Source organism: Heptranchias perlo, chromosome 16 (genome assembly GCF_035084215.1).
Source record: "Heptranchias perlo isolate sHepPer1 chromosome 16, sHepPer1.hap1, whole genome shotgun sequence".
In the NCBI taxonomy this organism is placed as follows: domain Eukaryota; kingdom Metazoa; phylum Chordata; class Chondrichthyes; order Hexanchiformes; family Hexanchidae; genus Heptranchias; species Heptranchias perlo.
Window position 1 is genome coordinate 23,154,118 of NC_090340.1, and position 25,461 is coordinate 23,179,578.

Consider the following 25,461-nt stretch of genomic DNA (forward strand, 5'->3'; position numbering starts at 1 on the left):
CACGTATTGTACTAAAATGCCTTGCAACAAATGGTTACATCATAGAGGAAGTAGTAGTTCCAGAGGTCTCTTATACTTCTATCTTCACCATGGAATGGTTGGACAATATTAACAAGGAACGGATGGGAACAGCTTTGCAAAACTGTCTCTTGTCTACTGACAACAGTATCTTTAGAGTACCTTGGGAAGAAGTGGTGAATCCAGAGTTTGTTGATAAACCAAAAATGATTGAAAGTATGTCATCAGGAAACTGGACTGTGGATCAGGAAGTTGTTTGTAACAATCCCAACAATTTATCAATTAATCACAATGCAGTATTAGAAAAACATTCTGAAACAACCCAAAATGTGAAAGAGAAAGAAATGAAGACCCAGCAAATAAATCTTAGAAGGGCTTTACAGCATTCCCTAAGTAGTGTTGCAGATTGTTTAGATGTTTCTGTTAATTCTCCAGAAATTTCTCTTCAAGAACTTGAGGGGGAGTATGTAGAACTTAGTCAAATTTCATTAAGTGAAAGTGATTCCCTTTCACAAACAAGCAGTTCAAACTCAAAATTGCAACATACATTGAGAGCTAATAGGTCATCAGAAGTGACCCCTTTGGAAGCCTTGAGTAGTAGCACTTGCTCCAAGGAATCGATTTGTCCAAATTACATGGAGGAGTCTTCAAATGTAACTTGGAGGTCCAATTTAGAAACAATACACAACCCATTTAATTTACATGTTAGTGGCAATGAGGAAATTCTTGAACATCAGTCACACACAGATACTTTGGAAAATGGAATACCATTTCATAATAAGACTTGCAATAGTGGAGGAAATAAAGAGCCTTGTGTGTTTACAAAAGTAGAGCTGCCTTCACCAGCAGAAACTGACCTTCACCAAGAAGGAATGCAACAGGATTGTAAGTCTTGCTGTGGAGACCTGCATATGTTAATTAACCAGACCACAAATGCCACAGAAAACAATTTAAACAGTAGACTTTTGGAACCAGTGGTTTGCAGCCACACACAGACTTCTGATCAAGATTTACAAGATAGACAATTTCAAAGCTCTTCAGGCGATTCATTACCCACGTCACACAGTAGAAAGTTAGTTGATGTGAAGGAATGCAAAGAAACTTGTAGAGAAAATAAATTGCACAAAAATATCCAAAATATGTCTGAGGGAGATGCAATAGGAAATACCCATGGTAAACATACAGAAGTTGCAGAGCAGAACAGCACATCGATGGTCTTTACTAATTCTGCTGAAGAAATTTCCAATCATCACTTGACTGACTGTAATTTGGCTAACACTGTGGAATTTGTAAATATTGCTGCCAAAGCATCTCCTAAGTATACACAGCCTTTGGCTAAAAGCTTAGAGCAGAAAAAGACAATGAACCAACAGTCAAAGTGTATTGAACATGCACAATTTAATGGTCAGAGTCTTACTCGAACTGTACAGCTTATTAAAAATGTAACTCAACCAACAGCAGAGTACTTTGTTCAAACGTTTGCAGATGTGCAATTGGATGGGTGCAAAATCTCTTTAACCCAGTCTTTAGGCTCTGAAGACACTATTGACTCTAATTTATGTGAGAATTTTGTACTTGTTGAAAATTCAGATCCTCCATTGAAGGACAAGCATATAGGGATTAAAGCTGATCAGTTGATTAAAGAAGATGTAGAACCTGCCATTCACCAACTGGCTGATGCCACAGGCACTGCAGAGTTAATAAATGCTGAAATGAAATCTACAACAAATGCTGATCATTTACAACCTAATTTAGCAGAATACACTGAATATACAGAAAAACATGGATTTGAATGTAAAGCACACTTGGAGAGAGATCATGTGTCTTGGACAGAGGAAAATATACAATTGCATGAATGTTCAGTTAGTAAAGAAAGAACTAGTCAGCACTTTCAAGTCAATGCATTACATCAGATGTCTGCACATGTGGAACATGCAAATACTAATCAACTGCAGAGTGAATTCCACAAACAAAAACACATTGAAACCAAGGATTTGAACTTGACAGATAACTGTAATCTAATACTTCTGGAAGAAGTAGATCCACTACAGGACAGTAGAAATCTATTCTTACAAGACTTGCCAAATGAGACTGCAGTGCAAGACACTACTGAATTTCATGTTAAAAAGGAAGGTGAACACAAGGAATATTCTACTGTTGAAGAGTACTGGTCAAATATAGTGATGATCGAGTCTAGCATTGCCTACTCAAATATATTGGGAAGTGAAAAGCTTGAAGCTACTTCTGCAAGTATAGACAGAAATGAAAACCGAACCTTTGCCAGTAATGCACACAGGCAAGATTCAAATGAACATAAAAATCAGTCGGAAGCTACAGAAGATTTAATTGCTGTAAATGCTGAAGAGCAGAAGCAAGAAGGCTGTCTTGCTGACAAAAGTCTAGAAGGTAGGATATCTCTGAAGTGGAAGTACATAGCTTTTATTACTGTAAGCTATATACAATACTGTTTTTGCTTTTCCCAGGATAATTAATCGTGATTATAAAATAAATGTAAATAGCTCTGTAATACTAAAGGAGTTCATTATACTGAATCCTAAGACTTTAGCCCTAATTTTAACTTTGGGTGGGTGGTGAGGTGAGTTGGAAACTTACTCACTGCTACAGAAATAAGGCCATGGGATATTTTAACTTCTGGTCCTCACAAACGTGCCACTCGTCCACTTCCCTGCGACTGCCTGCCTACCAAAAATCAGACGACCCATAGCCACTGCTGCTCCTCCTGGCCCCACAAAGGAAAGTAAATAATGTACCTGTTTGGGCCTCTTCACCTTACCGGCAGGTTGCAACTCTCTTCAGCCTGGTGGGGAAGCCACAGCTTCCCCACTCAGGCATGAGTTAAAATTGCAGTCAGAGCCGGATAACATCACCAGACCCAATCTGCATATTTAAAAAAGGACCCTGCTGGCTTTGGATGGGCAGCTTAGCAGTTGGTGGGACCTGAGTGGCTTGAGATTGGGTGAGTAACCTGGATGATTTTAACTGCCAGGTAGGATTAAAATTGCCCCCATTTACTTAGATTCCATTGACTTTACAATGTAATTGTTTGAAGTAGACATTGATGTGCATCATATGCCAGCAGCTGGTCCAAGATGGAACCTGGGTTCTGGTAGAATTCAGATGGACTGAAGGGGTTATATTATGATGCTTTTTAATCATAGTCTAAGGAGACTGTGGTAGCTAGAGACAAATATGCAGTCAACTCAGTGCCAGGAATGATTCTGCCAAAATTATTATGCACTGCAGAGGTTTATGTATTAAACATTATTCATTAAGCTTGTAAGGAGAAAGTTAACCACCCACTCACTGCAGTCTAGCTTCACAGCCAGGGCAACTGCAGGAATTCAAACTAGTTTGAGAAACCTATATGAATGTTCGTGGACTTGGGGAAGAAGTACTTTTAGTTGTTGTGTCTAAATCTTAAGGAAGTTGCCATGGAGATAGTAGTTCAACCTTTGCTAAGGGCTATAATTAAGAGTTTGAGACATGGATGATTTTTAGTTGGAACATGTAAGACTTGAGATGGATGAAGAACAATGAAGCTGCACTGAGGACAATGTAGGTCTGAAGAGATTCATTAGGCTGCAGGCAGCCTTAGAAATGAGAAAATGCCTACCTTTCTATTCTGCTGTTTCCTTGCACTTGAGAAAAGATGGGTCCAACTCATATTTCCAGGTACCTTGTGAAGTGATACTGTACTGTATTGTGAGTATAAGATTTTAAGAGTCATTGTTGGCTATTCGTTAGGTAGAGGATTCCATAATGTACATTTATCTGCTTTTCGAAACAAGGTAAATCCCACAGGTTCTTTTGTAGAATACTTGGTGTCCTACACAGTAACTGAAATGTCTTTTGAGAGCTTTCCAGTGTGCGTGTTTATTGTTGGTAACATTGGGTACTTCATTAAGTATTGTACCTTCCTGATGGAAAATATTTTTATTGTAATTTTTCCGTTTGATTTTGCTTAAATGTGGCATGCCCTATCCTCATGTTTTATTAATTGGTACTTTTATTAGATTATTTTGTTCTGGTGCAATACATTGCAAACTGGATTTATTTTGTATTTGGGTAAATTCATTACTAGAAAACAGTTCATAAACTGTTTTTTACAATCATGCTGTGAATTTCATCTCCAGCATGAATGCAGTGACATGTTATCAACCTACACTATGGAAATGAGACTAATACTTCACATTTTTGGCAGAACTGTTTAGAATTTGAGAGAATACACTTTATTAAGAACTTTAACTTTTCAGACTTTATGCTTGAATTTAAGAAATGAAAAGCTATTTTTTGAATCGAAGGTCTCACTGATTTCTAAATGGTCTTTATACTGGCCACTGCCCCAGAATTATTAGCTCACAATAAATACACAAAAGAACCTTTTTATATGTTGTATCTGGGACAAATGCATATTTTTGGAGATTAGAAATCAGCAGGGGGGGGGGGGGGGAGTTGTGCCATTTAAATATCATAGCGCCGTAGGACAAAGCAACAGCATTGTTTGAAATGGGGAATACATTTGTGGATTGTAGAGAGAAAATGTACTTGCCAACAGAAAGGTGAGAATTTTTTTGTCTTGTATGAGAGTCGTGGATTTTCCCCTTTGGGTGAAAAGGGAAAGAGATCTTACATATGGGTTGCCTTATATGTGAGGATATTCGGAGTGATTAAAAATTGAAAACAAGAAATTTGAAGATATCTTTAGTCCAAAACATTGAGAGGCAGGAAGACTTTCTGAACCTTAGTTTTTCCTCAGTTAATCAACAAAAAATTGCAAATAGGAACAAATGAGAAGGTGAGCATTTCATCTTGCATTTAGACCCCCATCTGTATATTTTTATCATCCCAAGATATGTAGTGATATGATTTTCCAGTAATAAAATGTAATTATTTCTATTATAAACTTCTATTGATTCATTATTGTTACTCTTACAGCATAGAACCTTCGCACATCAAACGCACAAAATATAATGACTACTGCCTGCATATAATGGTCAGAAGCGTAAGCAAACATCCCCTTTCGACACACATGCATATAACTTTAAAACTAGATATATTAAAATACAAAAGAGCGATTGCAAGACTATAATCTGTTCTTGGAGGGGACATGAAAAGGAATCAGAGGAGACTACGAATATTTTTAAAGGACCACCTGTTCCTCTCCCCATGCTATTCGGGGAAATATAGATAAATATGTATGTTGTTGACTTTCTGGCTTCACCGAAGGTATCATCTGGATTGCATCCTCTCCAGAGCTAATCTAGTGATGCCCACTATGAGGATGTGCAGTTTGCATTCCGCAGCAGCTCTATTCATTTACTTGGGAGTTCAAAGAAGGGTCGGCCTATTTATGACTTAAGGCCACCTTCCAGTAAAGCCCAGGGGACAGCTGCATAGAGGGAGGTCACCAATCGAGTCCATGCAATCACCCACTTCTCATATTTGTCTGCAAAACAGTAAGGCAAAAGTGAGTGTGTTCCTCACTTCTGTGTATGTTTCTTGTTGGGCTAATCAAACATGGCAAGCCTAAGTTTGACGCTGCTGCACCCTCTAAGAGGTGCCATTTGAAATACTGCACACAACTATTCCCCTTGTGCACACACTTTCATGGTGCCTAAGCTGAATAATGATGGTGGCAGCTGAAAAACAGCAAAGAGCTGAGGTAATCCTGGGATCAGCAGCCTTGAAGATATTACTGTTCTCCTGAGATCCATCTACCCAGTGTTTATTCTCCTTCAAATAATTTGGGCACCATGGAATACTGCACAATGAAGGCAAGATGGCTGCTTCCTGGATAACGGCCACTGACGTACATGATATTTCTGTGGTCAGTGACCACCTTCACGCTAATTGAGTGCAAACCTCTTGTTCACTAAGATCATGGGGTTAGTATGAAGAGTTCTAATGTCTACATGGGTGCTATGTGCGATGCTTTGCACTTGAGGGAAGTCTGCTGCCCAGTGAAAGCTGTCCGACAGATGCCTCCCATGAACAAAGTGGTTGTAACTTGCTTGATGCATGTGTCCACTGCAGACTGCCTGTGGTGGCTTGGAGTGATCCATCAGCATGAAAGTTTCCTGTTATTGCAACCTTCAATTCCATGGAAAGGTCCATCTTTGATCTAGATATGTGTGCAAATCATTGTGCAGCAGATGACGCTACTGTGTGGCAGCCTGTCTTGTGAAGCAGAGGTGCCTACAGATCTCCTCTGAGGTGTCCAGATACATTTCCCAGGATAGTGACAGGTGTAGCAAAAACACCTGAGTGGACATTGCATCTGTATTTGTTAGCTCCTCATTTTTGGAATCAAATTTAAAACAAAATTTAGGTTGAGTGACAGCAAGCCCCTGAATTTAACGGTGCACCCATTTTTACTTTTAAGAGTACTAGAGCGAGATACTATATTTTCAACTTACAATAGTTATTAATATATCAGTAACAAAATCCTTTTTTAAAAAAAAACTTTGCCCGTCAGTCCTTTTAAATAGTTTTTAAATTTAAAAAATGCATTGGTCAATATTTCTTTGATCATGAAGTTGATCTGCTCTTGGCTGTTTAGTCAATTCATGAAGCACAGGACACCCTGCAGTTTGTGCATAGAAACTGACTGTTTTGGTCACTTGGTTGCTGCTACCATAGCTATTGATGTTGTTTCATGAATAACGTCTTTCCTTGCTGTTGTGATAGCACAGGATTTCCGAGTTGTCGACTTCTGTGTCTTATGCCTCAATCTTAATTTGGGCTGGCCAGGTGGCGGCGTGGGTGGAAATCCCCATGGATAGCTGAGCATGAGGTCTGGGCCATTTTAACTCCTGAGTCTCATTAGAATATCTTGGACAGGCTACCCTCCCAATTGCCTGCCGAATTGGGCATCCCACGCCCTTGCTGCATGAAATTTCTGACTCGACTCCTGACTGTACTTAAAGTGGGGATGCATGTCTTAAAGCGATGTTGCATTACCCACTTTTATTTGCTGTGTTCAAACTACTTATGATCTGCTGGAAACGGCTGGAGAACACTTCCTGGCAGTCAAGATGAGCAGAAAGACTGGCCCACAACTCTCTGATGCATCTCTGGAAGTTTTAATTGAGGAAGTGAGGGGAAGGAGGCAGCATCTCTTCCCCACAAGTTGCAAGGGTGTCTCGAAGGCTGAGACAGATGTGACTGAAAGGTTAGTGCCTCGAGCATCACTCCAAGGACCTGTCCTCAGTGTAGGAAGATGATGTCACAAGAGCAGCAAGGGTGAGCACACCTCTTAATTTCTCCACCTCTCTCCCTCACAAACACTCTTCATTCCCAACCTCACCACTCTCAACACTTACCTCCCCTCAATCACAAGGGAACACCGCAACACCTATCTTTCTCATTACAAGCACACATACTTATTCCTTTCCTCTCTTCTCAATTACTACCACTTGCACAACCATCAACTCCTCCCACCATTCCTTCCTCATTTCACATAACACATACTTCCATTCACATTCAGCACCTCCCCAGCCTCATTCTTTCTCGTTTCTCCACCTTTCAACACATCCACTTTATGCACAGGCCCCACATGTCTCCACTTGCGTTTTCAATAGCCACTCATTGACTGTAACCATTTCTTTCAGCAGAAGAAAACAGCACACAGTGGAGGAGTACTAATATCATTGTCCTCATCCAAGCAGAGAAGGATGCCGTGGAGATCAATGGCCCAGGTAGAGCTAGCACCATACCAGAACAGGGTGTCTGTACATTACTTTTAACCCTTCACCATAGCAAAGATGCAGCAAGTTGCACAAGTTCAAAGACTATCACCTGCAAATGTGCAGCTTCTAGTTCCCTCCGAACTCTTGTCCCTTTTCCTCTTCCTCTAGGTGCTTGTCACCAGCAAGAACCACCTGTGCAAGAGGACACCTCAAAGGAGGACAGTTATCAAGCGCTCCATCCCTCCCAAGCACCAGCTCAGACATTGACACTCTGCATGTGTTAGACAGTGAGTTCGAGGGGGTCTGCACATGGTGAGTCACAGCACCAGTGAGCATCAGCAGGTGCTGATGGTAGGAACAGCACAGGAGAGAGCTCACTGAACAGTGAGGTTCTCTCATAGCTCTGCTCAGGAGGACATTGATGATGACTGCAGGGCCCAGCCATGAAAAGAAACTGCTTGCATCACACAAAAAGCTGTACGAAGTATTGGAAGGTCTGTCAAGGAATCTCACCACTATGGCTGAGAGTATGGAGGAGTCCACTTCCAGCTTGTGTGATGTCATCTCGCATGTTATCAACACTTTGCAGTTTACCTGGACAGTGTGGCCACATCCAGGGATGCTGCAGCCGGGTCCTCACAATAGAAGTCCATGTTCGCATGCTTTTCAGCTTTGGTGCAAACTTAAATGGCTGTTGTGTAGACTCTGGACTTCAGCGTCAAGACAGGTGTCCACCCTGGACAGATTGGTGGACTGAATAGTCAGAGGCTTTGAAGGAGCCATTCTACAGATCCGCAGAAGTAATGAACCCCAGTCCTATGGGAACAACAGCGGCATGCTGCGAGTGGCACGTGGTGCCCTTTCCCAGGATGTCAGCAGGTCTGCTCCTTCCCCACCCTCCCAACCAATACCCGTCATGGTGCCAGCAAGTCAGCTGGGCCAGCAGATTACCCTGGTAGGAGCCGAGGAGCAGAAGCCTACAGCCGGGCCTTTATAGACTCAAGCACCCAGAAGTCACTTGCAACGAGCATCTGAAGGGTCCCAACACGACGGACTGCAGTTTTCCATAAGCTTTGCTGAGGCCACTAGGGGAGCAGCTTGTACAAGTAGTAGACTTAGGAAACCTTTTAAGAAAAGCACTAAGGGCTGAGCATTTGGGTGAGAAATGAATTCAAGGCAATTCTACATTTGCTTTCAAATTCATGACCTTTATTAAATTTGGTATTTTGGTTTACATTGTGGTATTATAGAAGCTTTTGAGTCCTCGTTCTCAGTATATCACTGATATAGGAGTTAGCTGAGCAGCTCACTGGGATTGCTGACCAATCAGCTGCTAAAAGGCGTTGAGGTGGCCCTTCTCCTTCTGTTGCTCCTTCCTAGTTTAACGAGGCCTGCTGCCCCTCTGGCTCCTCCAAAGAATAGCCTCTGAAAGGCAAGATTGTGAAGTCTTCAGGGCATGATGGCTATGCAGGAGATTGTTCCTGGAGCATATTGTAGGGACCCCCACCCCCCAGAGATATCTGAAGCTCATCTTCAGCGTTACTTTTTCCCACAAAGGGTGGTGGAAATCTGGAACTCGCTTGCTTAAAAAGGTGTGGATGCTGGGTCAATTGAAATTTCCAGACTGAGTCTGCTAGATTTTTGTTGGATAAGGGTATCAAGGCACCTGGAGCAAAGGCAGGTAAATGGTGTTGAGGTACAGATTAGGCAGGGTCAACTTCTGAGGAGGATGGTAGAGTGTCCATCGTGACAGCTGCCTGGGTACTTCGCTGCAACTTGCATGATCCTGTTTCTGTGATCAGCCATTAGCTGCAAATTGATGGAGTGCTATTGTTTTCCATTGATGAATACTGTTGGCTGGTACCCTGATGGTAATGAGAAAGGTTTCTGAGGTAAAGTAAGGCAAAAAAAATGTGAAAGAAGTGATCTGGAAGCTGGAGATTCTCATGGCAACCACTGCTGCAACTGCATGCTCCTTTTATACAGCCTCAGTGGGTCTGAGAGACACCAACCTGGGCTGGCCCTCTGTTTGAGCAAGTTAAAATCGTGTTGCAGCACCACATTGGGCCATGACTTTTGTATGTAAATTAGGCCCCTGCCTGACATAGAAAGATAGAAAATAGGAGCAGGAGTAGGCCCTTCGAGCCTGCTCCGCCATTCAATATGATCATGGCTGATCCTCTATCTCAATACCATATTCCCGCTCTCTCCCCATACCCCTTGATGCCTTTTGTGTCTAGAAATCTATCTAGTTCCTTCTTAAATATATTCAGTGACTTGACCTCCACAGCCTTCTGTGGTGGAGAATTCCACAGGTTTACCATCCTCTAGTGAAGAAATTTCTCCTCATCTCAGTCCTAAATGTCCCACCCCATATCCTGCGACTGTGACCCCTCGTTCTGGATCCCCCAGCCAGGGGAAATGTTCTCCTTGCATCCTGTCTGTCTAGCCCTGTCAGAATTTTATATGTTTCAATGAGATTCCCCTCTCATTCTTCTAAACTCGAGTGAATACAGGCCGAGTCGACCTAATATCTCTTCATATGACAGTCCTGCCATCCCGGGAATCAGTCTGGTGAACCTTCGCTGCACTCCCTCTATGGCAAGTATATCCTTTCTTAGGTAAGGAGACCAAAACTGCACACAATACTCCAGGTGTGGTCTCACCAAGGCCCTGTATAACTGCAGTGAGACATCCTGTACTCAAATCCCCTTGCAATGAAGGCCAATGTACCATTTGCCTTCCTAACTGCTTGCTGCACCTGCATGTTTGCTTTCAGTGACTGGTGTACAAGGACACCCAGGTCCCTTTGTACTTCAACATTTCCCAATCTATCACCATTTAAATAATATTCTGCCTTTCTGTTTTTCCTTCCGAAGTGGATAACTTAACATTTATCCACATTATACTGCATCCGCCATGTATTTGCCCACTCACTCACCTTGTCTAAATCGCCTTGAAGCCTCTTTGCATCCTCCTCACAACTCACGATCCCACCTAGTTTTGTGTCATCAGCAAACTTGGAAATATTACATTTGGTTCCCTCATCCAAATCATTGATATAAATTGTGAATAGCTGGGGCCCAAGCACCCTACTAGTCATCACCTGCCACCCCGAAAAAGACCCATTTATTCCTACTCTCTGTTTCCTGTCTGTTAACCAATTTTCAATCCATGCCAGTATATTACCCCTAATCCCATGTGCTTTAATTTTAGACACTAACCTCTTATGTGGGACTTTATCAAAGGCCTTCTGAAAATCCAAATAAACCACATCCATTGGTTCTCCCTTATCTATTCTACCAGTTACATCCTCAAAAAAACTCCAGTAGGTTTGTCAAACATGATTTCCCTTTCATAAATCCATGTTGACTTTGTCTAATCCCGCTGATATTTTCTAAGTGTCCTGTTATCACATCCTTTATAATAGACTCTAGCTTTTGCCCTACTACTGATGTTAGGCTAACCGGTCTGTAGTACCCAGTTTTCTCTCCCTCCTTTTTTAAATAGTGGGGTTACATTTGCCACCCTCCAATCTGTAGGAACTGTTCCATAATCTATAGAATTTTGGAAGATGACAACTAATGCATCCACTATTTCCATGGCTACCTCTTTTAGTACTCTGGGATGCAGATTATCAGGCTCTGGGGATTTATCGGCTTTCAGTCCCATTAATTTCTCCAGCACTTTTTTTTACTAATACTAATTTCCTTTAATTCCTCCTTCTCACTAGTGCCTTGGTTCCCTAGTATTTCTGGGAAGTTATTTGTGTCCTCTTCCGTGAAGATAGAACCAAAGTATTTGTTTAATTACTCTGCCATTTCCTTGTTCCCCATTATAAATTCTCCCGTTTCTGACTAAGGGACCTACATTTGTCTTCACTAATCTTTTTCTTTTTACATACTTGTAGAAGCTTTTACAGTCCACTTTTATGTTCCTTGCAAGTTTACTGTCATACTCTATTTTTCCCCTCTTAATTAATCTTTTGGTCCTTTTTTGCTGAATTCTAGACTGCTCCCAATCCTCAGGCTTGCTACTTTTTCTGGCAACTTTATATGACTACTCTTTGGATCTAATACTATCCTTAATTTCTTTTGTTAGCCATGGTTGGGCTGCTTTTCCTTTTGTGTTTTTACACCAGAAAGGAATGTATAATTGTTGCAATTCATGCATTCATTCCTTAAATGTTAGCCATTGCCTATCCACAGTCATGCCTTTTAATGAAGCTTCCCAATCTATCATAGCCAACTCACTCCTCATACCTTTGTAGTTTTCTTTGTTTAGATTTAGGACCCTAGTTTCGGATTGGATTACTTCACTTTCCATCTTAATGAAAAATTCTATCATGTTATGGTCACTCTTCCCCAAAGGACCCCCCAAAACAAGATTATTAATTAACCCCTTCTCATTGCACAATACCCAATCTAGGATAGCCTGTTCCCTGGTTGGCTCCTCAACGTACTGGTCTAAAAAACCATCTCATACACACTCCAGGAATTCTTCCTCCACGGTAATATTGCTAATTTGGTTTGGCCAGTCTGTATGTAGATTAAAATCACCAATGATTACTGTAGTACCCTTGTTACATGCAAGTCTAATTTGCTCTTTGATGCCGCCCCCTACATTACCACTACTGTTTGGAGGCCTATAGACAACTCCCACCGGTGCTTTCTGCCCCTTGGTGCTTCTTAACTGCACCCAGACTGATTCTACATCTTGATTTTCTGAGCCAATACCTTTCTCATTATTGCTCTGATTTCATCCTTTACTAATAACACCACCCCACCTCCTTTTCCTTTTTGCCTGTCCTTCTTAAATATTGAATATCCTCGGATATTCAGCTCCCAGCCTTGGTCACCCTATAGCCATGTCTCCGTAATCGCAATTATATCATATCCATTTACGCTGTTTATTTGCGCTGTTCATTCGTCTATCTTATTACGAATGCTTCGTGCATTCAGATACAGTGCCTTTAGATCTGTCTCTTTCACATTTTTTTGTACTATGGCCCAATTTGTCTTATTACCATTTTTTCTTACCCGGACCCTATTTGTTAGTGCACTCTTTTGGTTGTGTGCTCTGTCCCTTCCTGACACAATCTGGTTGTCCTTACCCCAATCACTTTCCTGCACTGCTTCTTTGTCTTTTCTCTTTAGCATTCTAGATTTCTCTCCAACGTGACCACCCCCCCCCCCCCCTTATTTAGTTTAAAGCCCTATCTACCTCCCTAGTTACTCAATTCGCTAGAACTCTGGTCCCAGCATGGTTCAGGTGTAGTCCGTCCCAATGGAACAGCTCTCTCTTTCCCCAGTACTGGTGCCAGTGCCCCACGAATCAAAACCCACTTCTCCCACACCAATCTTTGAGCCACGCATTCATCTCTCTGATCTTATTTACCCTATGCCAATTTGCTCGTGGCTCAGGTAATAAGCCAGAGATTACCATCTTTGTCGTTCTGCTTTTTAATTTAGTCCTTAGCTGCTCAAACTCTATCATCAGAACCTTTTTCTTAGTCCTACCTATGTCATTGGTACCTATGTGGACCATGACAACTGGATCCTCCCCCTTCCACTCCAAGTTCTACTCCAGCACGGCGGAGATGTCCTTAACCCTGGCACCGTTTAGGCAACATAGCCTAAGGGAGTTATGCTCCTGGCTGCAGAGAACAGTGTCTATCCCCCTAACTATACTGTCGCCTACTACAACCACCTTCCTTTTTATTCTCCCCACTGACTGGGGCGGACTACCCGCGTGATCAATATTTTTGGCAAGTTAAAATGGTGAACGCGGCGTTAAACCCCCACACCCCCCAACCACCATTTTAACTGTCCGCCCATCCCATTCGCACCGGGCGGGCTGGGTTAAAAACAGGGCTTATGTCTAAACACCATTTTGGTCATTCGGCAACAAGTATCTCCAAGTTGTTCCTGTGAAGGCCATTGAGGTTGCATTTCAATCATTCCTTAAAGCAACGGTGACTAACCCACAAACACTTAGGGGGTGATTTTAAACCCCAAGAATGGGTGGGTTAGGGGCAGGTGGGAGTTGAAAATAGTTTTTTTGGATCACAACTGCAAAATTTTCAGACTTTGCATTCCCAATGCAAAGCCTGTACTTTTCCGCGAAGACGTTAAACCCGGAAATAAAGTCAGGTTGCGGTCACGACCCAAAAAACAACTATTTTCAACTCCCACCCACCCAACCCACCCCTTCTTGGGGTTTAAAATCACCCCCTTAGTGTTTTAGCTTGGTATACAAGATATTCATCAACATGTACATCAATTGGGATAAGGGAGTTGGTACAGCAGTGATAGGCTGTACCTAAATACAACAGGCACCAGGACGCTTGTGAGGAACATCGAAATAGCTGTTAGGCACCATTTAAGCTTGATAATGTGGTCCAGACCATGCATAATCAAAGGGAAAATGATCAGAACAGAGCCAAGAATCAAGTATCCCATAGAGTATCACACTGCCCAGAAAGCAAGACCTGTTAGATGTACATGCATGAATGGCAGAAGTATTGAATATTAAGTGGTTGACCATGATGTAGTTGTATCTGGTAATTAGGTTGCCATAGGAATCACTGGGACATGGCTCTTCCACAGACCAGGATTAGCCCTGTGCAAGGATAAAGAGCATTAAGGAAGGATTGGAGGTGTTCAGTGGAGAGGTTGCCTTATATTTATAAAGTAGTCAAACCTGCATTGCAGGAAAGGCCGTGGTATATTGTGTTTAGAGAGGTTCAAGAGAAATGGGGCAAGACAACATTTGGGTTTTACTACAAACTGCCAGGTCAAAATAAAAGGAACAGCGTAACTCTTTATTATGACTAAGGGTGAGTGGAAATAGGATTGTAGTATTGACGGGGACTTCAGCTAATCCAACATAAACTAGGAATGCCCGAGTGGGGAATTCTGAGCTTGTCGGTGCAATGCATTGTTGCATTAATTCTGCACCAGGAAACTAATGAAATGTCTGTATTCAGGACTTAGTTTTTGTGAGTGATCCAGATATTATTCAAGGAGTATTAGTTGAACTGCTGAGCAGTAGTGATCATGGCGCAATTATTTTCAATCTGACAATGGAAACAGTGCAGATACCCAACCAAACTCTAGCATATAACTTTAGGTGGGCAAACGTAAGTGGTATGAAAGCTGAGATTAATAACTTAGACTGGGGAGGGTAATAATTAAGCATAAATAGACTTTCAAAAACATTATGTGGGAGGTAGTTAAAACTCTAAGGGCTTGTTTCTTTTTGGAATTCAGTCTTATTTTAGGATTGAAGTGTCGTGACCTCCACCGTTTGTTTTGTTAGAATATGACCTGTGCAGTTTGTTCTTTTTGTTTCTTAATAGTTTTTGGTTCCTGTTTGCAGTGTAGAGATGCAATGATTAATAGACTGGAATGTACAAAGTACAGAAATAAAACATTTACTTCAAGTTCAACTGATTTTTTTCTTCTATAAATTATCCAAACTGGAATGGATTTGCTGGACCTTTTTTGCTTTGGTTAGTGCCAGTTATTTTGATTGTTGGTTATCATAGAATGGTACAGCACAGAAGGAGGCCATTCAGCCCAGTGTGCCTGTACCAGCTCTTTGAAAGAGCTATCCAATTAGTCCCACTTCCCTCCTCTTTCCCCATAGCCCAGTAATTTTTTTCCTTTCAAGTATTCATCCAATTCCCTTTTGAATGTTACTATTGAATCTGTTTCCACCACCCTTTCAGGTAGTGCATTCCAGATCATAACAGGTTTAACGTCGAGACCTTATTCAGATTTATTTTGTATTTTTTCTAGCAGAATCAGTGACATTTTTATTATTGAAGGTTTTTTTTTCTTCCCATTGGTGGACAATTTTAAATGATTTGTTTTTGAACCAAATTTCCATCAGCATAAGTGTAACAGTCAAAATCAACATTTCAAAATAGCACCTTGAAGAATTTCCATGAAGTCATGCCAATTACACTATTTCCCTATTTTTCACTAATGTCATCTGTGGTGTAATAAAGCATTTTTTTTCTGTTTGAAAATAAACACCTATTTTGCTAAGCCTGCCATCTTAGATCTGCACTTTAAAGGAGAAAAGGAAGGCCTCATTTATCTTGTGACACATGATTATAATCCAATGTGATAGACTTGCTACTTACTATCTTACCAACGATGATTACATATTAATACAGAATTGGTAGAAGTGAAAGCAAATGGTCAGATCCATTGAAAACATTGCTATTTAATACTTGCACATAGTAAGAGACAAAGAAGTGGAAAAGATGGACTTTTTTTTAAAAAAGGCTAATGGCATTTGGCTTGTATTTTTTGGCACTCGAAGTCCAAAGCTGCACAAGTGGCAACCCTACGTGTTACTATAAAGAATGATTTTGGAGCATGTTGTATAAATTATAAATCATTTCCTTACACTTCAAACCCTTAAAAAATCCACCAGAAACTTGTACATCAGCTTTTATAGTAAATTCTAAAGAACCTGAAAGGGAACATTTAAAACCAAGCCCAAGTTAAAGCATAGCTAAGTAAACATTTTGTCCTCATTGAGGTGATAAACATCATTAATAGTGAATAAACACTTTTCTTCTTTGTGATTCCAGTGCCAGTTCTAAGTAATTCAAGTCGCGTATAGCTGGTATTTGCAGAATAAGCTCCTTTTACTCAGCTCCAGCCGTGTACCTCAACCCCCAAACTTCTCTCTCGTGTCAGTATGAAGTTTTCCATGTGCCGCATCAACCATTCTTAAAGCATGTTTAAATGAGTTTTCCAATTTTGATCAAAATTGCAAGCAGTTTTATGGGATAGGGACATGCCACCAGTAACTGGGTTGAAGCTATCCAGATTCCTTTCACTAAAGACTCTTCCAGTTGCTGCAGATTTTCATCTGGTCCAGTGCAGACGTCCCAACTTCTTAAAGGTCCTATGTAGAACACAATATGTAAAGGTCCTATGTAGTTCACAATCAAAATTTATAGGACACACTTTGTTGTGGCACATTGTTATGACGTTGAGTGTGTGTCATAAATCTTCATTTAAATTTTTTTTTCATATTTTAGACAACTGTTGGACACAGTAATTGTAAATCAATGCCAACAAAGATCAAAATCTAGAGGAGGAGAAAAAAAGCTTAGTCCTATCTACAAAATAAAAAGATACAGATTTCTGAAGAAACATTGGCTGCCGGGCAGGCTGTACTCTCTGTTTTTACTGTGCTAGTTTATTTTCTATTTTCCTTGATGTGAACAGAGGATCAATCCAAGCTCAATTCAAGATTTAAAAAAAACACCTACTAAAGAGTCATTTAATTCATTATTTTGGGCTCCCTCTGTTATTGGCCCTGAAATGAAATGAATAGCCAGTGCTGTTAGACAAAACTCAGCAGTCTTTCTTTTCACTAGTGTGCTTTTTACAAATTAATGCGCTCTAAATGCCCATCAGCATGCATGCGCAATATGTTGATGGAGTCCAGAGTTGGATGGTTTGAATTGATCGCTGGAGAAACATTGGAACATTCAGTGTCAAAATGTAGCTGCGACACCGAAGTGAAACCCCAACTAGGAATTTGTAAAGCTTCATGAAGTTTGTAGAGCTTCAGAGGTCAAATGAACAGTGTACTGACTCATAGCACCACACAGCTCCTACAAAGAATATCATAACCATTAGAACAGGCGTGTCAAACATGTGGCCCATGGAACAATTTCATTTGGCCCGCAGTGCGCTTTGCTTATGGTTACCGAGTTTGAAGCAGTGCCTGGGAGAACTGCTTGTTTTAAATTTTGTGCCACAGTAGCAGCCCCCACTTCCAGCTCAGTGATGTTGCCACACGCCCCCCCCCCCCCCACCTCCAGCTCAGGAGTGACCAGACTGGCTTATGGAGGGGAGAGACACACACATCATGGAGAGGACACATGATTGGGGTTTGGAAAATTGGGGATGAATTAAACCTGGGTACTTTACTCGATAAATAGTGGAAAAATTGTTACAAAGGAGACAGAGACACAGGTTGCTCCCTGTGGCGGGGAGCTGCATGCCCTGATTTTTACATCACACCGTCCAATACATGGAGCAGTGAGATGTAGGAGTTCCGAGTGCAGGCCAACAGTGGCCCACAGCAGTGCTGTGGAACTGCGAGGAGCACTCCCACCTCGTTTTTTGCGCATTTTACGGAAGGGTCCTGAAACAGGCGCAGGACCCTTCTTTGCATATTTAAATTGATTCAACACTGATTTCAGGCAGTCGCCAGCCATGCCTAAAAACAGTGAGGACTGATATGTTTTTGGACAAATGGGATTTAATATGCTGCCACGCAGATTAGGTGCAAGACCTCACACCCAGAAATTGGTATACATTATGCCCGTTTTACACCCAAAAAAGGGCAAAACGCATGCTAATTTCTACCCTAATATGTCCAGTAACTTCTGTTGAATGTGGCCCACGCCACGTGCTAGGATGTCGGATCAGGATGTAAGTTGAATTTGATGTGCCCTTGCTTTAGAAACAGTTAGAATGGAGAACCTTTTACCTTTGGAGGGATGTGTATTTTTGATATGCAAGCCTTTTCTGAATGTGGGAATTAATCCAATTTTAATTTATCTTGTCCACTAGGATTTGGTTCGAAAAGAAATAAATCTGATACAGAAAAAGGAAGTTTTGATGAAGATACTTTCAACCTATCAGATGACCTTCCGAAAGCCTCACTGATTACACAGTGCATTGTGAACAGGCAAGAATCGGTGACAGTCAAACATCATGAGACCTCATCTCCCTTACCGCGTAAACCTAATTTACCAACACTGTCTCAAGAAATCAATTTTGATGTTCTCAATTCTGGGGTAGCATGTTTAATTGGTAGGTACTTGTTAACTTTAATGTTTTTTAATTCCTTACATCTTTAGTACAGCAGCCCTTTGAATGGGTGTAGTGTCTTCAAACAGAGCTGCTAGTACACGTCGGTGTATGGATGAATTACCACGTAAAGGAAAGTTTCATATATTGGTATATTTGATTATTACATTTCAGTATTTTGGTGACAAGACTGTTCTGCTTTGTTCTAAGTGCTGCATGAAGTTGCATTTTCCATTTCTCTCGTTTATACTCCAACTTTCTTTATTTTCTGAGTTTTTACATTAGAAAGTTTCTTTTAAGAAGTTGCTTTCTTCTAATGATCCATTTTTGAAAAAATTGAAGCAGTGTAAGTAATATTGTCACTTCTGTTGTTTACCTTGCATTCCAACTGTGTATATCATTAGAAGCAGTTCACAAAAATGTGGTAGGGATTGGTAAACAAAGAGCAGCATTGCAGAGAAATGAGGAAGAAGCTCAGTGTTACAGCTGGAGACTACTGTAGTTTCATCAGAACATTGAACTGCTGTACACATCCCCCGCTTGCGTGTGCCCTCCTCCCTGCACGCAGCCACCCTCCCCCCACCGTGCAGTGCGCCTGCCCCTCACGCATCTATAAGGCATTTTAGATAATTATATAAAATTCTATTTCATTTCAGGAACGAGAGATAAATCTGGTCGTGCAGTCGTGATAGTAACAACAAGGAACACAATCTGGCTAAATCCACACTGCAACGTACCTGAACTTGTGCGGCTCCTTATCTACTTTTATAGTATTCCCAGGTATTCCAGCAGTTTCTTTGCTTTTTATTGCAGCAATAATTGAATGCATACAAGCAGTTTTTATAGTCTCTGTGTTATATAATTAATTGTTGGACATTTAATGGACTGTGCTACCCTGGAGAATAGTGAAATAGATGGAGGATGGGGAAGGAAGCTCATTTGTAGGCCTGTCAAAATATTGCTATAGAAATAAAATCGAATAGGCACTCTGAATTTTCAGCTTTAAGGGCAGCAGAACAAGCTCTCAAGATTTGGTATAATTCTAATCGTACAGCATCTAAAGTGTTGTTGAATTTTGATTCCATCAGGCAAGACATTTTGGATGTGCGTCCATATTAAAAGTGAGGGAAAGCCAATTACTGTTAAATTTCACGGTATGCTCATTCTATTACATTTTGTAATAGTATTGAGTTTAGATGTAAACCTCTAAATTAGTTTGAACTACAAACCAACGATGCTGTGAGAAAAGGCTAAGAACTGTAATTTCAGCAATATGATTTCAGAAATTTGGTATTTGCATTTAAAAGACCCTGAAAGTTCTATTTTGATTGGATCTTATGAATGTTATCATGCTTTATCAAATGTACTGCAGAGTTAATTGCCATCTCATTAAATTTTGCTATTTTGAAACAAGACCATCACTAAATTAATAGTTTAGTATTACAATGGGAAATTAATGAGTTTTTGTATTCATGGTTTTCCGAAAACTTAATATTTATTTTCAGTAACATTGCAGTTGATTCGAAAATTGAAAAGGAAGCAAACCTGTATTACAATTTGAATTATGTACTATTTGTAAACATTTCATTACAGAAATAAATTAGTCTGTGATATATGGTAACTATAAATCAAAATGTCAGTCTAAAACAATGGGAAAGTGTACAGATGGTTACTACAAAAATGTTAGCCATGCGGGAAAATGATAGTTATCTTCCATGGATGTGGTATAACGTTTATATGATTTACTACAATTGTTCTTACTGCTTTTTGTAGACAAGATATCCGGAGTGCAGGACTAACTATTTTGGTGGATGCCCGACGTTGCTCTCCTGTACCAGCATTATTTAAGGCTTTCAATATCCTTCAGGTGATAAATTTTAAAGTACAGTTGGAATTCACAAACTCTTAACTCTTTAAAGTATATCATTTTGCACTATGGGGCTGTTTCTCTTTCCCTGGGCTTGATTGTAATAATTTTGTAGGAGACTAATTACAGGTGAAAGATTGCAGGGTAAGTAATTACCACTCCTTGTACTTGTTCATACACCAATATTCTCTTTCAGCCAACAGTCACAAGCATTAAAACTTAATGTAAAGCTATACAGTGGAATGTGAGACTGTGAAGCAATTGTCTTTACAGGAATATGATACATACACAATGGACTTAGAACTTATCCTCTCAAATTACAGCAAAGGTTATGAAACAAATGAATCTCTTTCTCTTCCTCAGCTAAGGAATTTGAACACTCCCACTGGAAAAGGTTCACACAATATTTTGCCCGAGAGGAATTTTGTAAGAAAACATGGAATGAGAAAAGACCTTTCAACCCATCAAGTACATCAGGGAAGGGAACTTGGCATCTATACCTGTCCTGGCCTAGCCTACACGTGGGTCTTGTCCACACTACATGGCTGACTCTTAATGCCTTCTGAAGTGACCAATGAACAGTTGGTCAGGGCAACTAGTAAAGGACAGTGAATATAGCCTTGCCAGTGTCGCCCACATTCAAATAAACATAGTTTGTTCCTTTATCAGAGCTTTAGGTGAGACAGAAAATCATGGTTTCAAGCCCCACTCCAGGACTTAAGCACTTAATCTAGGCTGACACTTCAGTACAGTACTGAGACATTGTCAGAGGTGCTGTCTTTCACATGAGAAGATAATCTTAAAGATCTCATCATTATCCAAACAAGAGCAGGAAGTTTCCTGGTGTCCAGCATTCCTCCAAAACAGATTAACTGGTCATATATCGCATTTGCTGTTTATGGGATTTTGCTGTGTGCAAATTAGCTACCACATTTACTTCCAAAAAAGAGTGACTGGACTTCAAAAAAGTAATTTATTGCTTGTGAAATGCTTTTGAACATCCTGAAGATATGAAAGGCTCTCTATAAATGGCAAGTTTTTTTTTCTTTCATTACAGTCCTCTCCTGTTAGAGACTTCACCCCTCCATTAGGTTCACCACATGCCCTTCCTCCATTAGAAATGCTACTTGCCCCCTTAATCTCTCCTAACCAAGCTCCTGACCAGCTCAACGACATTCTCAACTGCTTCATTTACTAAGTCACAGTTTCTATACTGATGTCAATGCTCCCCCCTTGAAAAGGCTACCCTTAATTTCCGGCCTCCCCACCCACCGACCCATCTCCAAACTCTGCAACCATCCTTAGGCCCCTTCTAGTCCTAATCTATATGCTGCCACTTTGTAACATAATATGTAAGTGTAGGGTCAGCTATGTACATATGGACGATATGTATGCCGTCCAGGCCCAGTTTTACCACTCCACCACCATTCTTGATTCAGTGATTGATTGTTCCTATGAATGAGCCAGAGCTTTCTGCAGCTTAACATAGGCAAGACCAGAAGCATCCTGCTTGGCTCTCAGCAGAAAATTCATACCATAGTTTCCATTTTTCTTCCCAGCTGGACTAATGCTCCACAACTTGGTGTCCCGTTTGACTCTGAGCTGTGCTTCAAACCTCATATCTAGTCCATCACCAAGACCACCTACTCCCACCTTCATAATATTGCTCTCTCTGCTTCTCCCTCTCCCCTATCTTCATTCAAGCTCTCATCCACACCGTTGCCATCTCTAATGCTCGCCTCACTGGCTTCCCGAGCTCCATTCTACATATATTCCAACTCATCCGAAACTACACCACGTGCACCTTCTACTAAGTTATGCTCACCTATCACCCCATGCCAAACTCCATTGACTTCTTGTTTGCCAGTGTGTTGATTTCAAAATCATCATCATTGATCACAAGTTGTTTCATGACCTCACTGCACTGACCCCTGCAATGTCCTCCTTCCCTGATTTCTGCCTGCACCCTTTGATTGCACCTTTGGTAACCTGGCCTGATGCTTGTCCTTACTTCTGCTCTAGTCCAATGCCCACTTTGTGAAGTACTTTAGGACATTTTTATGTGCTAAAGACGCTATATAATTGTAAGAAGATGTTCTTGTTGTATTTTATCTCCTCAGAAGGTTCTGCAAAATATCTCCCTGAATTGTCCTTAGAGGGGTATCAGAGAGCAATGAAGAGGATTCTGGAAAATGGGAATCTTAAGATTGAAGGAAAAAGCAGATCCAGTCAAATTGATCGCTGTTTATTATTTGTTCTCGGGATGTAGGTGACGCGAGCTAGGCCACATTTATTGTCCATCCTTAGTTGCTATGAGGAAGTGGTGGTGGGCCTTTTTGAACCGCAGCATGATGGTGATGGTGCTTCCACAATGGCGTTAGATAGTGAATTCCAGGATATTGACCCAGTGACTATGAAGGAATGATGATTATATGTCCAAATCAGGATGGTGTGTGACTTGGTGAGAAACTAAGAGGTAATGATGTTCCCACAATGTTGGTGTTCTTGGCCTTATCAAGAGCACAGGGACGAGATGTGCCGAAACATTAAGCTTTCTGAGTTGCTGCAGTGGGTCATAAAGATCGTACATACTGCAATCACAGTGCACTAATGATGGAGGGCGTGGCTATCGAGTCCAGTGGCAGGGACACCGATCAAGCAGATTGCTCTGTCCAAGATGGATTTAAGCTTTTTGAGTGCTGTTTTGGTTGTACTCATCCAAGCGAGTGATGAGTATTACATTACACTCCTGACTTCTACCCTGTAGATGGTAGAGAGGCTTTGAGGGATCAGGAGGTGAACCACTTTTCACAGAGTACCCAGTGACTGCCCTGCTCTTGTGACAGTTCCAGTTCAGCCTCTGGTCAGTGGTAACTCCCAAGATATTTATGGTGGGAGATTCGGCAATGGTGGTACTAATGAAGGTCAAGGGGAGATGGCTGGGCTTTCTGTTGTTTGAGATGGTCATTACCTGGCACTTATGTGGCACAAATGTTACCTGCCACTTATCAGCCCAAGCATGGATGTTATCCACGGCCTGCTGTAGGCAGGCATTGGCTGCTTCATTATCAGAAGTTGTGAACAGATCTAAATACCGTGGAATTGTCAGCGAACAGCCTGATCTAATGATGGAGGGAAGTTTATTGATTAACCAGCTGTAGATGGTTAAGCTGAGGATGTTTCCCTGAGGAACTCCTACATTGATACCCTGGGCTGTGATGACTGGCCTCCGATAATCACAATCCTCTTCCGTGGTGTCCGCCACTGAAGGGTTTTCCCTTCGATCTCCATTGACTTCAGTGTAGCTAGGGCTTTTTGGTGCTGTACTCTGTTGAATGTTGCCTTGATGTCGAGCGAAGCTACTCTTACCTCTCGTTTGGCACTCAGCTCTTTTTTCCATGCCTGGATAAAGGCTGTGGTGAGGTCTAGAACTGAGTGCTTATAGCGGAACTTGAACTGAGCATTGGTGAACAGGTTATTGATGGCACTATTAATGACTCCTTCCATCACTTTATTGTATGGCAAATATTAAACACAAGTTAAAAATGAGGAATTTAGGAGTAAAAAGAGAATTCTGATGTAATGTCTTTATACAAAAGATGATCGACATAAGATAAGTTACCTGGGTAGGTTATTGAAGCAGATAATATAAATGGGTTTAAAAGGCAACTAGATGTGTTTCTGGAGAAAGGATTAAGTGATATGATGAAAGGTGTGTAGGTGAGGCTTTTGGCCATTCGGTGCAACAAGCCTATCCCATCATAAATCTTAACCCCACTTACCTACCGTTTTCTTTTCAGAGACGCATCTAATTGCCTCGTGAACTCATTCATATTATTCTTCAAATTTCTTTTGTTACGATCCATCGCAAGGTAATCAAGCAAAATTCCAGAATACCTAACTTCCATCCATATTTAACCAAATCTATCAAAAACCTATTTTCAAAAAAAAAATTCAGAATAAAAATTAAATTTAAATTCTTTAAATGCTGGTCATAACATTTGGTTTTATAACCATATTGAATTTCTGCTTATTCAGAAGATTAAGCTTTAAAATAGTGGTGATAAGCTCAAAGTATTTTTAAATTACCAGAAAGTGGTACATCACTGACGACAAGGCTTTTGAACTTCCTTATAATTTATTTTTCAGTCACATCTATTGCCAATTTTCCAAATAGCATGCAACAAGGTTTATGTTAATCAGCTGCAGCTGGGGTTCACACACAGCACTGGCGCTGATTCATTTTATCTATACCATCTGTCTTGTTGCAGGGAATGAGTCTAAATGAATTTAGAAATTCTATTTTCCTTTCTGTGATGGATTTTTTCTGGCACTGTTGTATTTTATACCGTTCTATGCCAAATAAAGCTATTGTGTCAGAATCCCATCATAACTTTTCCAGACTGCAATAAGAAGAGGCAACTCAGTAGGGAACTGGATTATACAATTTAATCTTCGACTGAAGAATATCTACACATGAGTACTGGTCATAAATTTATATTGGATGGGTGGAGTGCTTGCGAATATAATCTCATCAAGGAGTTTAAATGGCATAATTCACAGGAAGAACAAAGTTGAAGCACTTTTTCTTTTTCACCCTGAGCTAAAATTATCAGCTATGATGGGTGAAGCATTGTGATTTTTTGAGGGAGGTATGTTGTTTGTAAGGAATTGAGAGGGGTGTGGGGGAAAAAAAGAAATAGAAAGTTAAATGGGCCTTGAAAAATAGAGAAAGAAAAACAAATGGGACCTAATAAAAACAGTGATCCAAGGAAAACACAGAAACTGGGGGCTCAAAACAACAGCGGGGTAAGGAGACCATGAAAACAATACTGGAGACTTGGGGAAAAAAAAGAAAATGGGGAAGGAGTGAGGTAAGGCTGAGAAAACTTAGCTGGATAGAACTCCTTTTGGAGTTGGGCATTTTTACCCGTGACATAGCTGGGACAACACATCACGTAATGGCAATCCAGCATTGAGTAGAAACAAAGATTGGTGTCACCGTGCTACTTAG

At 40.8% G+C, this 25,461-nt stretch overlaps 1 protein-coding gene across 3 annotated transcripts in view; it reads left to right on the forward strand.

Moving 5' to 3' along the window:
• plekhg4 (pleckstrin homology domain containing, family G (with RhoGef domain) member 4) overlaps positions 1-25,461 on the forward strand; it is a 211,178-nt gene that overhangs the window by 65,612 nt on the left and 120,105 nt on the right. For all 3 annotated transcript variants that reach the window (XM_067997802.1, XM_067997803.1, XM_067997804.1), the window contains exons 3-6: positions 1-2,424; positions 18,341-18,583; positions 19,237-19,360; positions 20,354-20,447. The exon at positions 1-2,424 is cut by the window's left edge and continues 148 nt beyond it. In XM_067997802.1, coding sequence (XP_067853903.1) covers positions 1-2,424; positions 18,341-18,583; positions 19,237-19,360; positions 20,354-20,447 — 2,885 coding nt within the window. The remainder of the gene's footprint in view (positions 2,425-18,340; positions 18,584-19,236; positions 19,361-20,353; positions 20,448-25,461) is intronic.